The sequence below is a fragment of the Trichechus manatus genome, unplaced genomic scaffold (assembly GCF_000243295.1).
Source record: "Trichechus manatus latirostris isolate Lorelei unplaced genomic scaffold, TriManLat1.0 scaffold00108, whole genome shotgun sequence".
In the NCBI taxonomy this organism is placed as follows: Eukaryota; Metazoa; Chordata; class Mammalia; order Sirenia; family Trichechidae; genus Trichechus; species Trichechus manatus.
In genome coordinates, this window is record NW_004444044.1 from 4,110,889 (window position 1) to 4,125,572 (window position 14,684).

The 14,684-nt window shown below is 36.9% G+C and overlaps 1 protein-coding gene across 1 annotated transcript in view; it reads right to left on the reverse strand.

The window, feature by feature from the left end:
- The window catches only part of ENAM (enamelin), an 18,182-nt gene extending 6,118 nt beyond the window's left edge, over window positions 1-12,064 (reverse strand). The window contains exons 1-7 of the mRNA XM_004383332.2: window positions 11,978-12,064; window positions 9,597-9,665; window positions 9,422-9,466; window positions 8,611-8,652; window positions 7,733-8,008; window positions 6,055-6,117; window positions 4,552-4,602 (exon numbers count right to left, since the gene is read on the reverse strand). Of these exons, the coding sequence (XP_004383389.1) occupies window positions 4,552-4,602; window positions 6,055-6,117; window positions 7,733-8,008; window positions 8,611-8,652; window positions 9,422-9,466; window positions 9,597-9,665; window positions 11,978-12,031 (600 nt within the window). The 5' untranslated portion in view covers window positions 12,032-12,064. The remainder of the gene's footprint in view (window positions 1-4,551; window positions 4,603-6,054; window positions 6,118-7,732; window positions 8,009-8,610; window positions 8,653-9,421; window positions 9,467-9,596; window positions 9,666-11,977) is intronic.
- Between the last annotated feature and the right edge of the window lie 2,620 nt (window positions 12,065-14,684).

Sequence of the window (14,684 nt, forward strand, 5' to 3'; positions counted from 1 at the left end):
AAGTCCCTGATGGAGCAGGAGAAAGGTGGGGTGCAGAACTCAAATTCTAGTAAGCAGACCAGACTTAATGGTCTGACTGAGACTGGAGGTACCCTGGAAAGCATGGCCCCTGGATTCTCTATCAGCCCAGAACTAAAACAATTTCCGAGGCCAACTCTTCAGACAGGGATTGGACTGGATTGTGGGACTAAAGTGATACTCATGAGGAGTGTGCTTCTTAGCTCAAGTAGATAGAAGAGACTAAATGGGCAGCTTCTGTCTGGAGGTGAGATGGGAAGGTAGAGAGGATTAGGAGCTGGTTGAATGGACATGGGGAATCAGGGATGGAAAGGAGGATTGTGCTGTCACTGTATGGGGAAAGCAATTAGAGTCACATAACAGGTATGTATAAATTTTTGTATGGGGAAAAAAATTAAAATAAAAAAATAAAAGACTGTTCTACTAAAGATCGCATAAGTACTTCCAACTGAATGTATCCAGAAATGGGCTCATCTCACCCCAAACCTTCTACTCCAATATTCTATATCTAAGCAACATTTACCACTATCTACCCAGTTTCTCAAGTTTCTGATCTCTCTGTTATTTTCCCTAGACAATTAATGACCAAGTCCTATAAATCCCAAACTTTCATCTTTGTCCCCTCCCTCCTCCTTTATCCTTAGTATGGTGAACCAAAATGGATGCGAGAAGAGACTCTGAAACTTGCTCTTGAATGTCGAGTAGCTAAAGCGAAAGGAAGAAATGATGAAGTAAAAGAGCTGAACAGAAGATTTCAAAGGGCAGCTCGAGAAGAAAAAGTAAAGTATTATAACGACATATGCAAAGACCTGGAGATAGAAAACCAAAAGGGAAGAACATGCTCGGCATTTCTCAAGCTGAAAGAACTGAAGAAAAAAAAATTCAAGCCCTGAGTTGCAATGTTGAATTGAAAGATTCTGTGGGGAAAATATTAAAAGACGTGGGAAACATCAAAAGAAGATGCAAGGAATACACAGTCACTATACCAAAAATAATTGGTCGATGTTCAATCATTTCAGGAGGTAGCATATGATCAGGAACCAACAGTAATGAAAGAAGAAGTCCAAGCTCCACTGAAGGCATTGGCAAAAAGCAAACCTGCAGGAATTGATGGAATACCAATTGAAATGTTTCAACAAATGGATGCAGCACAGGAAGTGCTCAGTCGTCTTTGCAAGAAATTTGGAAGACAGCTATCTGGCCAACCAACTGGAAGAGATCCATATTTATGCATATTCCCAAGAAAGGTGATCCAACCGAATGTGGGAATTATTGAAAACATCATTAATATCAAATGCAAGTAAACTTTTGCTGAAGATCATTCAAAAGCAACTGCAGCAGTATATTGACAAGGAACTGCCAGAAATTCAAGCCGGGTTCAGAAGAGGACATGGAACCAGGGATATCATTGCCGATGTCAGATGGATCCTGGCTGAAAGCAGAGAATACCAGAAAGATGTTCACCTGTGTTTTATTGACTATACAAAGGCATTTGACTGTGTGTATCATAATAAATTATGGATAACATTGCAAAGAATGGGAATTCCGGAACACTTAATTGTGCTCATGAGGAACCTGTACCTAGATCAAGAGGCAGTCATTCAAACAGAACAAGGGGATACTATGTGGTTTAAAGTCAGGAAAGGTGTGTGTCAGGGTTGAATCCTTTCATCATACCTGTTCAATCTGTATGCTGAGCAAATAATCTGAGAAGCTGGACTATATGAAGAAGAATGGGGCATCAAGATTGGAGGAAGACACATTAGCAACCTGAGATATACAGATGACACAACCTAGCTTGCTGAAAGTGAAGAGGACTTGAAACACTTACTGATGAAGATCAAAGACCATAGCCTTCAGTAGGGATTACACCTCAACATAAAGCAAACAAAAATCCTTACAACTGGACCAATAAGCAACATCATGATAAGTGGAGAAAAGATTGAAGTTGTCAAGGATTTCATTTTACTTGGATCCACAATCAACATCCTTGGAAGCAGCAGTCAGGAAATCAAAAGACCCATTGTGTTAGGCAAATTTGCTGCAAAAGACCTTTTAAAGCGTTGAAAAGCATAGATGTCACCTAGAAGACTAAGGTGCCCCTGACCCAAGCCATGGTATTTTCAATTGCCTCATATGCATGTGAAAGCTGGACAATGAATAAGGAAGATTAAAGAAGAATTGACGCCTCTGAATTGCGGTGTTGGTGAAGATAATTTAATATACCATGGACTGCCAAAAGAATGAACAAATTTGTCTTGGGAGAAGTATAACCAGAATGTTCCTTGGAAGCAAGGATGGCGAAACTACGTCTCACGTACTTTGAACATTTATTAGGAGGGATCGGTCCCTGGAGAAGGACATCATGCTTGGTAAAGTAGAGGGCCAGTGAAAAAGAGGAAGACCCTCTATGAGATGGATCGACACAGTGGCTGCAACAATGGGCTCAAGCATAACAATGATTGTGAGGATGGCTCAGGATTGGGCAGTGTTTTGTTCTGTTGTACATAGGGTCGCTATGAGTCAGAACTGACTCGACGGCACCTAACAACAACAACCCCTGAACTGTTGCAATAGTTTCCTTACTGGTTGCTCTCTATGTATTCTTACTTTCCTCTAATCCTGCCTCCACACTGGCCGTTAGAGTAGTGGAGGTTGAGGATGGGTGGTTGGGAATTTTGTCACTTTCCTCCTTAATTATGCCTTTAAGTAGTTCTTACCTTATAGGATAAACTCTAAACCTCCAGCATAACATAAATTAGTACAGCATGATGCTAAAGAGTGAGGATCTAGACAGACCTGGGTTAAAATCCTTGTTCCAGTAGTATTAGTAGTATGACTTTGGGCTAACCTCAGTTTATTCATTCGTAAAATGGAGATAATAAAATAACGTCTACTTCATAATTGTCATGAGGGTAGTGACAATATGTGATAACATGTAGAGGGCTTAGCTCACTGCCTCATACTTAGTAAGTGCCCATTAAGTGTTACGTATTTTAAAATCATCATCACCATCATCATCATATGGCCCATGACTAATAATCCAACTTTATTTCCTCCCCCTTGCAATTTATGCAGTTGCAAATCACAACTACTTCTAGTTCTCTGAGTATTTATTCTATGTTATATGCCTTTGCACATGGTTTCTTCATACTGAACCTTCCCCCATCTACACATTATCCTTCCTCGCAAACTTGACTCATCCTTCAGGACTCAGCTTGGATGATGCCTTCTCTTGGAAGCTTCCCTGACTTCCATGGGCAGCATTAGGTTCTACACCCAGATGTCCACAGCCAGTACAGACATCTGTTATAACAATTGTGCCATTGGATTTCAATTGCCTATTTTCCTAGGAGTTCCCACTTGATTGTGAAGTTTTTGCATGAAAACGTTATGCTTCTCATCTTTGTCCAGCACCTAGCACAGTGGAAAGTGTTTAATAAATTTTTGTTTAATAAATGATTTAATTATCATGAGCTTTGTCAAGTCAGTAGGTTTTTAAGACATTTGTGAGGCATTTAGATCATTTAGTTTTTCTTGAAAAAATACAATATAGAGAAAAAGTTTATTCCCATTTGTGGATGGAGATGAGATTGGTGAAAAGATATCTCCATGATCATGCAGGAAATTGGGGAGTGTCCCCAGGAGTTGGAATACAGACTTCTTAATGCCTATGCTAACTGCCTGAGTGATTCTGCTTCACTTTTTCATGTTATGTTTGTAAAAATTTGAGCTGCCAGTTTCTAAGCTGAATACAACTACCTTATCATTTTTATTTGGGATTATTTCACCATGCTATTTTTAAAAGCACCTTATGCCGTTACTGACATAGAAATCTTTGATGACAATAACCTCCAGCGCTGTTGGGTTTCTGCATTTCACCGAAGACAGATCACATATTTAGGGAAAAAGAGAAAGTAACACCATGGTGGGGTGCTGTGCCACAATCACAAAAATGACTTTTCTGATGACATAGTGCTAGGATAATTCAGCAGTAGATCACTCTGTGACATATGCATTTGGCTCTTCTAGTGAGGTATAGTAAAACAGACAGTGGCTAGGGAGTCAGAAGACAAGTTTCACCTACTAAGGTAGATAAGCCACTAACTTAGTAGGTGAAACTTGTTAGGGCTTCACTTTATTTGTACGGTGAAGGAGTTAGATGAGCACTAAGTTCCCTTCCAGGGGTAATATCCTAAGATGCTCTTACTTCTTTCTCTGTTTACTAATTGCTTCATCACTGTTTAGGTTCCAGCATCAACCTGGAGCAAAGCTTATTAGCCTTCTTTGAGGGGGAGATTTCCATACATGTAGAAAGAAGTTTCCATACATGTAGAGGAGAAATAATATATCACATTCTATTTTAGGTTCCTGGCTTGATTTGTTTTATAATTTTTTTTTTTTTTAATTTTGGGTGCTTGAGCTACAGATTCATGTGCTGAGTTTTAACTTTCTTATTAGATGGGGATGAAAAAAGCAGAGATTAAAAGATTGTAATTCTTAATGGGAAAATGTAGTTTTACTTATACTTACTCCCCCTTCTTCATTGCTGTTTGGTGGGTGTCCATAACCTGGTGGTATCCTCTGAAATATAAAAAAAACCCAATAAACACAACAGCAAACCACCTTCTATGCTGCCACTTATTTGTAAGACTCAGGTGTCTTAAAATAGCTAAAGTCAGGGGATGGGTGTTAACAATGTTAGTTTTTAGCTTCTGAGTCATTAGCTCCTACAATCTAGCTATTAATAGCTGTAACATAATCCATCAGTGAATACTGGTAAATACAAAGGCCTCAGCTGGATCTTAGATTATCCTGTTCAAAAGACCCTGTATGGCAGCATCTTCTAACAATCGTCCCACTCTACTATTTCCAACATATACACACACACACACGCACGCACGTGCAAACTCACACATGCAAACAAATATTTGGGTGTCATGGGAACCCAAACATCCATATTGAAGCAGCTAATAATGGAAATTAATAATGATATTATTTTTATATGTGTACTTCACGCTTAAGGTGATAAACTAACAATCCTTCTTTGGTTATTACTATGTTATTTTTATTTTACCAGGGTTAATTTTCCCAATCAAATTTAGAGACTGAGTTTCTGCTCGGAGATTGCTCTATAGTGGATGGGCTTAGAAAATCAGTCCCAGCTTCCACAGACTCTCAAAAAGTTCTAGCTACTTTGCAGGAAAATCATGTTCATATGCTTTGAAAATCTTTTCCTGGTACTGTCTTAGATTCCTTAATTGAGTATGGCCAGTAAAAGGAAGTCCCTCTTTTAAGAAAAAAGAAGTTAAGAAACTCTCATACCTTGAAATGAATTGTTAACGAGAAGCCTTCTTGTTAACTAGAAGCCTTCTTGATTGTAGACCAGAAAAACCAATGCCATAGCTCAATAAACAGTTTTCAAATTGTTGTTGTTCTTGTTAGTTTAACAGCAATTGACATTTAATATTTCTTTAATTCAAATAGCTTATTTTGCTAGTCATATTTTTTATGGCTATGGTGCAAGCTCAATATTCTGCTTTATTTTAATGGTTTTAAACTGAGTGTTCTTACAAATATTATTTTGCAAGATTCTTTATTACACTCTATTTGTGGCTAAAAATAATAAGAAAAAAGACCTTAGTCTAATCATAGCTCACCTTATGATTTTCAAACTCCATTTTGTCTTAATTCCACATTAAATTAAAGGAGAATAATCTTGGTACTTTCTAATCTCTCAGGGCAGTGAGGAATAGTAATGAGGTATTGAGCACAAGTCTTTAAAGTTAATGAATTAAGTTATTAGTAGTGATTTAGTGATTTAGGCTGTGTTCATGTCACCAATCTGTTCGAGTGAAAAATTTATTTAAAAAAAGCCTTTTTTTCCCCTACATGATTACTGATGTGAAGAGTTAGTTTCGTACTCTCTTCTGATTGGTATATGGCATTCCATTACAGCATATGTACTCATATTAGTTTGAGATATAACAGGCTAATATTATTTTTCACATCTAGTGTAAAGAAAATAATTCTCACCTGTGCAACTTGCCATGGTGGTTGTTGGTAGGGAAATAGCCCATTATGGAATGGTGGGAATGCCTAGCGAGATAGAAAGAATCAAAATAGTATGGAAGTGTGAAGAGTAAGTGAAAAATGAAATGAACCAACTAAACATAATTATTTGAAACCTGGTAGTCTACATATTCCTTCCCATTGAACTGATTTTTTTTTCTAGGGCAGAGACAATAATAATGATATTATTGAACACTCATGTGCTAGCACTGTACTCATCATTTTACATTGGTAAACCATTTAATCCTCACACAATCCTAGAAAGTATATGCTATTATTATTCTCATTTTACTTAAAACTGTGAAGTTCAGAGAAGTTAAGTCACTTGCCCAAAATCTTGTAGCTGGTAAATGATTGAAGCCGGGATTCAAATGCAGGAGTGTCTTTTTATTTAATTTTCTATTTCCTTCATCTATAATAGTGTTTGGTAATAACTGTTAACTGACTGAAAGCCAGTATCTGAGAAGCCCCACACTGGATGAAATCTTGAGAAACTATTTCTGTACTTCCCCTTGTTTTAAGTCCGGACTACACTTACATTATCTTGAAGTATCTTCCAGTGTTAACTTTCAGGACAATATTTAGATCATCAAAGCATAGATCTGGAAGGGACTTAGAGACCATTTAATTTATTACTCTTAGGGAAACTGGTGTCTAGAAAGATGAAGTGACTTGCTCAAAGTCATACAACTAATAAGGGCTGTGGATAGATCTTGTGTCTTTGTTCCCCGACTCTCAGATTACAGTACTGCTCATGTTACTGCATCATGTTGCCTCTATATTTTAAAAGGAGCACAGTTCTACTCTGACATACATGGAGTCTCCATAAGTCAGAATCAACTTGACAGCAATTGGTACCTTAAAGATAATAGTATTTGGGTAATTTTGAGCCAAACAGAGGCTGGAATTGACTCACCAGGTAGTTTTGGATAGGTGGTTATGACATTACCTTGAAAGAAATTGTCATAACTAAAGATGGTATTGTGTACATAAAAAACCAAAACCAAACCTGTTGCCATTGAGTTGATTCCAACTTATGGCAAACCCATGTGTTACGAGTAGAATTGCTCTATAGGATTTTCTTGGCTATAATCTTTATGGAAGCAGTTCTTCAGGCCTTTGTTGCATGGAGCCGCTGGGTGAGTTTGAACCACTAACTTTTAGGTTAGCAGCCGGTCGCAAACCACTTGCGCCACCCAGGTTCCTGCATAACTCATTTTGCCATCTAGTTGATTCCTCATAGCAACCCTATAGGACAGAGTAGAACTGCCCCATAGGGTTTGCAAGGCTGTAATCTTCACCAAGGAGACATGGTGGCACAGTGGAACAGCCCAGGAAACCCTGTGGGGTAGCTCTACCCTATCCTCCAGGGTTGCTATGAGTCAGAATCAACGTGATGGCAAGGGGTTTACTCTTTACGGAAGCCAGAAGCTGGAGTGTCTGGAGGGTTTGAACAGCCCACTTTTTGATTAGCAGCCAAGCGCTTAACCACTGGGCTGTCAAGGCTCTTTGGTTCCTACATAGCAGTGCTCATATTGAGGAGCATTGGGCAAAGTATGTATGTAGGGGTGGCATGGCCCTCCAAAGCTCTCTGAGGTGCTATTTTTTACTCTGACTTAGAATGTTTCTGGGCTAGCCTCACCTGAGGTGGCTGGGTTTCCTCTGTGGGCTGAGGTGGGTCTTGTGGAGACTGCTTTAAAGGCCGCTTTGGTGGCGGCTTTTTTGGCTGAGGTTGGTCGTGTTTAGGAGTCTCCTGGACTTGATCAATCTGGCTGCGGCGTTTGAGTCCTGAGGGATATGAGGATTTCTGTGAACGCCGTGTGTTTGGTGGTGGCTGAAGCCACATGGGCATCTGGTACTGTGGGAAAGGCTGAGGGAGTTGCAGGCCATTTCCATACAAGGGACCCAGTTGTGACATCTGAAAGGGAAGCAAATAACAGTGAAATCACACCAGGGCTGAGATTCAGGCTCTCCCCACAATTATGTCAGTCTGTAAAACTCCCCCAAGTACTTGAGAACCCTTGAAATTTGATTCAACAATGGAAGCTAAAAAATATTTAGCTAGAGTTTAAGTGTTATCTTACAGAAATCAATTTTAGACCTCTAGGACACCAACTAACCAAACTAACCAAAAAGCAGAGTAGGAGAGAAATTTCAGTTTAAGAATTTGACTGATGATTTTCTAAATCTGCAGCCCTGCCTTTTTTGCTAGACTATTTTCTCATTATTTGTGAATAATCTTGTATGATCTTTTTCCAGAACCAATTTTCCTTGTCTGTAAAGAACACTTGAATTAGTAAATGATTTCGATTTGTGTGAAAGAACAGTAGTGATGAATAAGGAGAAATTTTGGACTGTGGAAACAGTGAGATGATCCCCTCCACACTTTGAAACTCTTATAAGGATTATATTGTAATTAAAACATGTGGTTAGCCTTTGGTGTATCTAAGATAAACCTTTATAATGTAGCTATCTGTATATAAACAAGAGATCTTCAGAAATAATATGAAGAGGACTTACATGTGGGGAGTTCATAAAGTGGAATTGACCGTACCGCATCATCTGTGACCAAAGGAATCCATTAATGTGACACAAAGTGAGATTTTTTATGAAATCAACCCACAAATCATAAAAAAAAATTGAATTTCTGATTTCAAAGTACAATATTCATAGTTTTTTTCTTTTTACTAGTTATGCATGGATTTAAAACAAATATGCAATTAAAAAAAACAAAAACAAAACTTCCAGGGTGCTTTAATTTTTAAGCCAGAATTTTATTTTGAGAAATATCAATATAAAATAATAGAGAATAAAATTCTGATCTGCTTTGAAGTTTTTGAATATTCCAATTCATTCTTCTGGAGTTCAGGATTTGAGAATGTGATAATTATATGAAAAGATAATTCTTCTTTTCCGGTGTATATTGAATTTGGCTAATGATCCTGGGTGTGGGATAATTATATGCATAAGCATCGACCTTCTAACAGTCCTCGGTACAAAATAGCTACATTTGCTAGCTAGCAAACTTAGTAAAGAAGCTAACGTCAACTAGATTTTAACACAAATCCACATTTGCCTTAAAAAGAATCACTGAAGCACTCGGATAGGATGACAGTGGTGGGGGTGAGGGGGAATTGCTACTTTGCCTTGATTTGAGAGTTTAAATCTTTCAATTCGCCCTCCTTCTACATTTTTCATAAGAAATTTTATAAACCAGAATGTTTTCTGATAGTCTTCTTCGTGAACTTGAAGGCTAGGGCCCTGGAATACTTCCCCCCAATCCTCTTTACACTCAGAAAATGTACTTTAAGAAGAGACCGAACATGCATACCTCTTCACTTTTACTACTAAATCCAGCCATTCGGGGCATTTGCATCTGGAAGTGAGAGAGTTATCAGTGAGAAATGCAGACTATCAACTGAAATGAGCTAACTTATTGTCCCCAAGTTATGCAATAATAGACCACAAAGAAAAGGCTTAATTTTTTTTTTTTTTTAAATACTCACTGGCATAGCAACAGAATTACCAAGCAGACCTAGAAAGACCAGGAGAATCTTCATTTTTCCGTTTGATACCTGGAATACAAAGTTGAATTTTATTCTTAGACTGGTAGATAATTATGCTTAGGGCACTCTGCACTTCCTTCGGCACTAGCCTACTTGTCTGTCAAGGAGAGTATAGAAATAGAGAATAATGGAGGCCTTTGCTGACACTTTTGTTTTGTGTCAAGAAACTATTTGGTAGTTGTTTAGTTAGTACCTGATACTGTTCCAAGCTGCCAAAAGGGTCAGATTAAAGAGGAAAGATAAGAGTGAGAGAGAGGGAAAAAGAGAGGAAGAGAGAGAGAGAGAGATTTCATTGATGCTTGTGAAGTTAGCACTAGAATGAGGAAATTAGAGGAAATTTAGGTTTCCTAAAAAACAGGAGTATGGTATTGATGGTTTTGAGTTTCTAGTTGCTAGGTTGGTTTAGAAAGGCATAGTGATGTTCGTCTACATTTACCATACAGAATAATCTCAGTTTTAATGAAGGCATACTCCAAAATCAGAACTTTACACTAATTTCTTAGATCTATCGACAACATTCCATTATACAGAGGCTAATTAAAGAAACTGAAACATCCCAGGCAACGTTTTGTCCTGTTATATATAAGGTCACCATCAGCTGGAGCCGACTTGATGGCAACTGACAGCAACAGATTTTTTCCTTCTAGATCCTCTGCTGTTTTTTCTATTATTATCATTATGTACTATTATTATTTCATCTTTTAAAAAATCACTTTTGCTCCAGGGCTAGTCAGGGAAATAGGTAGAAATGTAAATTTATCTATTTGTTAGATACTTTGATTAAACAGGAAAAAGTTGAAATTATAGACATGAGAAGTTTGGAGATTGTTTTTATGAATTTCATTTATCTCACTCTAGTTAATTATACAAGTCTTGTATAATTAAGACTTTTATTTACATCTTTGAACAAGGTTGACTCTGAAGCAATTATTTAGGTAATTCCTTAAGAAAAATCTGTTCCTATTTGCATATACAATAGAGGAAAATGAATGTTATAATCCAAATGATTCATTTTCATGGCATATCAGATACAACCCAAGTCTTAGCACAGTAACCAGCATATAAACCAAAAACCAAACCCGTTGCTGTCGAGTACATTCCAACTCACAGTGATGCTATCAAACAGAGTAGACAGAGTAGAACTGCCCCATAAGATTTCCAAGCCTATAATCTTTATGAAAGCAGACTGCCACATCTTTTTCTTGCGGAGTGGCTGGGGTTCAAACCACCAACCTTTTGGTTAGCATAACCACTGTGCCATCAGGGCACCTAACCAGCATATAGTCACCCAGTATTTGTTCATTCCTTTTGTTCCTTCTTTCTTTTTTCAGGGTATGAAATACATCTAGTAGTGATTTGAACCAATGCTCCCCCTTGATTGCTTCCCATGGGAACATATAACTAAGAGACGCTCTGGCTTTTTATAATCTACTTTTTCCTAATTTTTTTTCTGAATAACACAAGTAGGTGCAATCAATTATCTTTTGTATATTAGAGAAATTGAGAGGGTGTAATTTTAGACAAAGGAAGCTGTAGTATGTAAATGTATTTCTTGCTAATTAAAGATTTTCAGAATCTGAACATCCTAAAAAACCCAAAACCCATTGCTGTCAGGTTGATTCTGACTCATAGGGACCCTCCAGGACAGAGTAGAGCTGCCCCATAGGGTTTCCTAGGCTGTAATCTCGCAGCTGAGCTCTTAACCGTTGTGCCACCAGGGCTACTTTTAACATCCCAGAGCATTAAAAATAACAACAATTGAAACTAGTGGGTTTAGTATTGGCTTATAACAACACAATTAAGTCAATAAAAAGAATACTGGTGAATACTTTCCTTTCTACTTTCCAAGATTATGGCCCAAGTTTTTTTGGCATTCAATTTTTCTCTGCTTAATCAGCCATTGCATCTCTATAGTAGCAATGTCATATAGATTCTTGATAATGTTTCTATTATAGTACACACTCATGTAGGAGTATACGGTCTTTTATTTTGCAAATATAAAATGCCAATCATTTTCTGTTTTGTAAAATTAATATATATTATGTCAAATAATAAATATATAATATATAATATAAAGTCAAATAATTAGATGAAAATCTATGGCTAATTTTTTTTGAATTGAAAATAACACTCATAATGATTGTTTACTGGTTATAATAATTGTGTACATTCGTACTTACATTCCACCTGTGAACTCGGATGCTCTGTGATTCTTCTTGCATATTTAAATAGTGTTTTTCCCTCTCAAGTGTACTTCTGACAACATCTAGCTTAATATGCGGCCCTTATGTATTGGGAAAAAAATGAATGAAAATACTCACCAAGTTATCTAGTTTAGAAAAAGAGGCTCCATGCCTGCACTGCAGCAGCAGCATTTTTTCACCAAAATTTTCATAAGCCTTTAACAAATATATAGATTTAGAAGAATAAGAAACTCAAATATAGAAATCAAACAAATAAAATGAATAACAAAATTTCAGCTCTAACTAAGGAACCACATGTCATGCTAATTATTTTATCCATACTCTTAAGTCCCCCAAATGAAGTTTCATCTTCTGTTGCTTTAAGAGTTGGATGAAAGCTAAATCAGGGAGAAAATGATACAGCAGGCAAAATATTTTGAGATCCTTCTAGTACAATGTTGAGAAAACCTGACTGCTCTATGGGGAAATGCACAAAACATAGTATGCAACGAGTTCTCAACAGGTTGTAAGAAAACGTATAAGAAAAACAAATACATCACATAAACCGAGGAATATTAAGTTTTATCAGAAGATTAGTTTGAAGATACTCATTATACAACCATTATCAAGGAATGTAACAAGGAAATCCAGAATCTGTGAAATTAAGTTCATTATTTGGTACTTTATAATTGATGCTGGTAATCTCTAATACTCACCCAATGCCAGTTAGTAGCTGCAATATACATAAAATAACTTGTACTTGACTTTGTTAGCCTATCTTTGAAATATATTTCTAATGGTCTACGGTAGAAATGACTACAAATATCTGAAGTCAGGGAGATCTCCAGGAGCAAGACACCTTTATTTCTTCAAAGAAAACGAAAATTCTTCATGCGGGTGTCATGTTCAGAACTAAAAAGGCTTAAAATAAAAGGATTCCTCCTTGTCAGAAAGCTTGGGTTAGCAAGGTCACATTTAAGCACTGTTGTAGACCTGCACAACCAATCAGCTTTGAGGAAAATGGTTTTGCCATCACAAGAGTTTAAGGTAAAAAAAAAAAAAAAAGAAAAAGAAAACATATTCAATGTAAAATTTACAATGTGTTATTATAGGAGCTGTCAAATCAAGTCTCTTATTATGTATAATAACAGTTCAGGAAAATGAGCTTACAGCAGTAAGATTTAGAAGATGCTTTGCCTGGTAAGTTTGCGGCTTTTCAAATGAAGAAATTTTGTTTATACAAAGATATTTAGGAAACAAAAGGTGAATATTAACTATATGCTATTGTCATAAGTCTTTGACAATCAGCAAGAGGCAGGTCAATATGTACATTTTAAATTTAATATTATATAATATATACAATTAAAATTAACTGGAATGTCATATCCATGGGCAAGTCAGTGATTAAATTTCATTTGTATTATATTCAATAAGACTACCCAAACATAGTGTTCTTTTTTTTGAAGTCAAATGTAGTTCAGACACTGGAGATTCAGAGTTTTATAAGAACTGGATAAAATTGCAAACTCTCAGCTCTTCATGCTAGTACAACCTTATGAAAATATGAGCTGAGAAATTCACTGAAGAGGTCGTGATACGGATTTTTTCCTGAAATCTGACTTTCCATAATAAAGGTTTTCACTTCTAAATGGGTGGGAAGATTATACTTTCATTGACAAAAGGGAGCTTTGCTATCTTTGCTGAACTTGGATTCTCTTGTTCTCTTATGGCTCCTCAAGAGGAAACATTTGTAGTAGTGCTGTTTGCTGATTTTAATGTTCACGTTTTAAAATTAAGAGCGTTTGAATCTGATGCAAAAAGTTGGCTCCTACTTAGTATGACTGTGTATATCAGGTCATCCAGTGGTTACTCATCTTCCAAGGTGATGAAGGCTACCATGCCCTTCCTCTTGGGCCAAGTAACACTGTGTTTCTTAGCTTTTCCTCCACTTAGTATCACGAAGAATAAAATTGCACCAGAATTTAATCTGACTTTAAATTAAGCTAGAAATACCTCTGAAGTGTATGTATTTAAGATGTTCAAAGGTACATCTGCTCAAAATGCCTGGCTATCTTTGTCTGATTTTGTAGAAACTGAGTAACAATTATAACAACACTGTGTGTAGTTATACTGTACGTATGTTGAGATGAATTTCCAAGTGGTAACACACCTAGGGAACAGCGCATGCTGGGAGGTAAAATGGGAGTTATGACACTGGACGACTCTGGCCTATGCCTGTGACAATTCAAGTCAAAGCCGGACGTTTGATTTTGGCCTTAGCCGTACAGGTTATTGGGAGTTGCCGCTAAACCTCATTTTTGACCGCTTTCTCTACTTACCCGTGTTCCCTCTGCCACAAGAGTGGTTAGTGGTCACGAAATAATCCATGTTACTAAAGCTATTAAATTAGTGAACTCTTAGAGGTGGTGCATTATGACAGGGAAAAAAAAAAAAAACTTTTTTCATTTTTCTTAATAAACCACTAAAAAGTGCTTAACTCCATAAAATCTTTTGTGACTTTTCCTCCTTTACTCCAATCATCTCTACTTATTTCATCAATTCTTTTTCCCTCCAAGCAATTACAACATGTTTATGATTTGGCTTTTTTTTTTTTTTTTTTTTTAACTTTACCTCTCTCCCCCTCCCCTTTTCTGTATATCCCCCCTCTAGTTCCTAAAACATAGCTTCTTAACTTGGGGTTTGCCAAACTATTAAATTATATATAAGATTTGTGTGTTTCTATATAAGTGCACTTTTTTTTCCTTAAAGAGAATCTATATCCTCCAGGGATCTGTGACCTTTCCTCTTTTCCCTGCCTCCAATAGGTAAGATTCTCTTGTTGCCC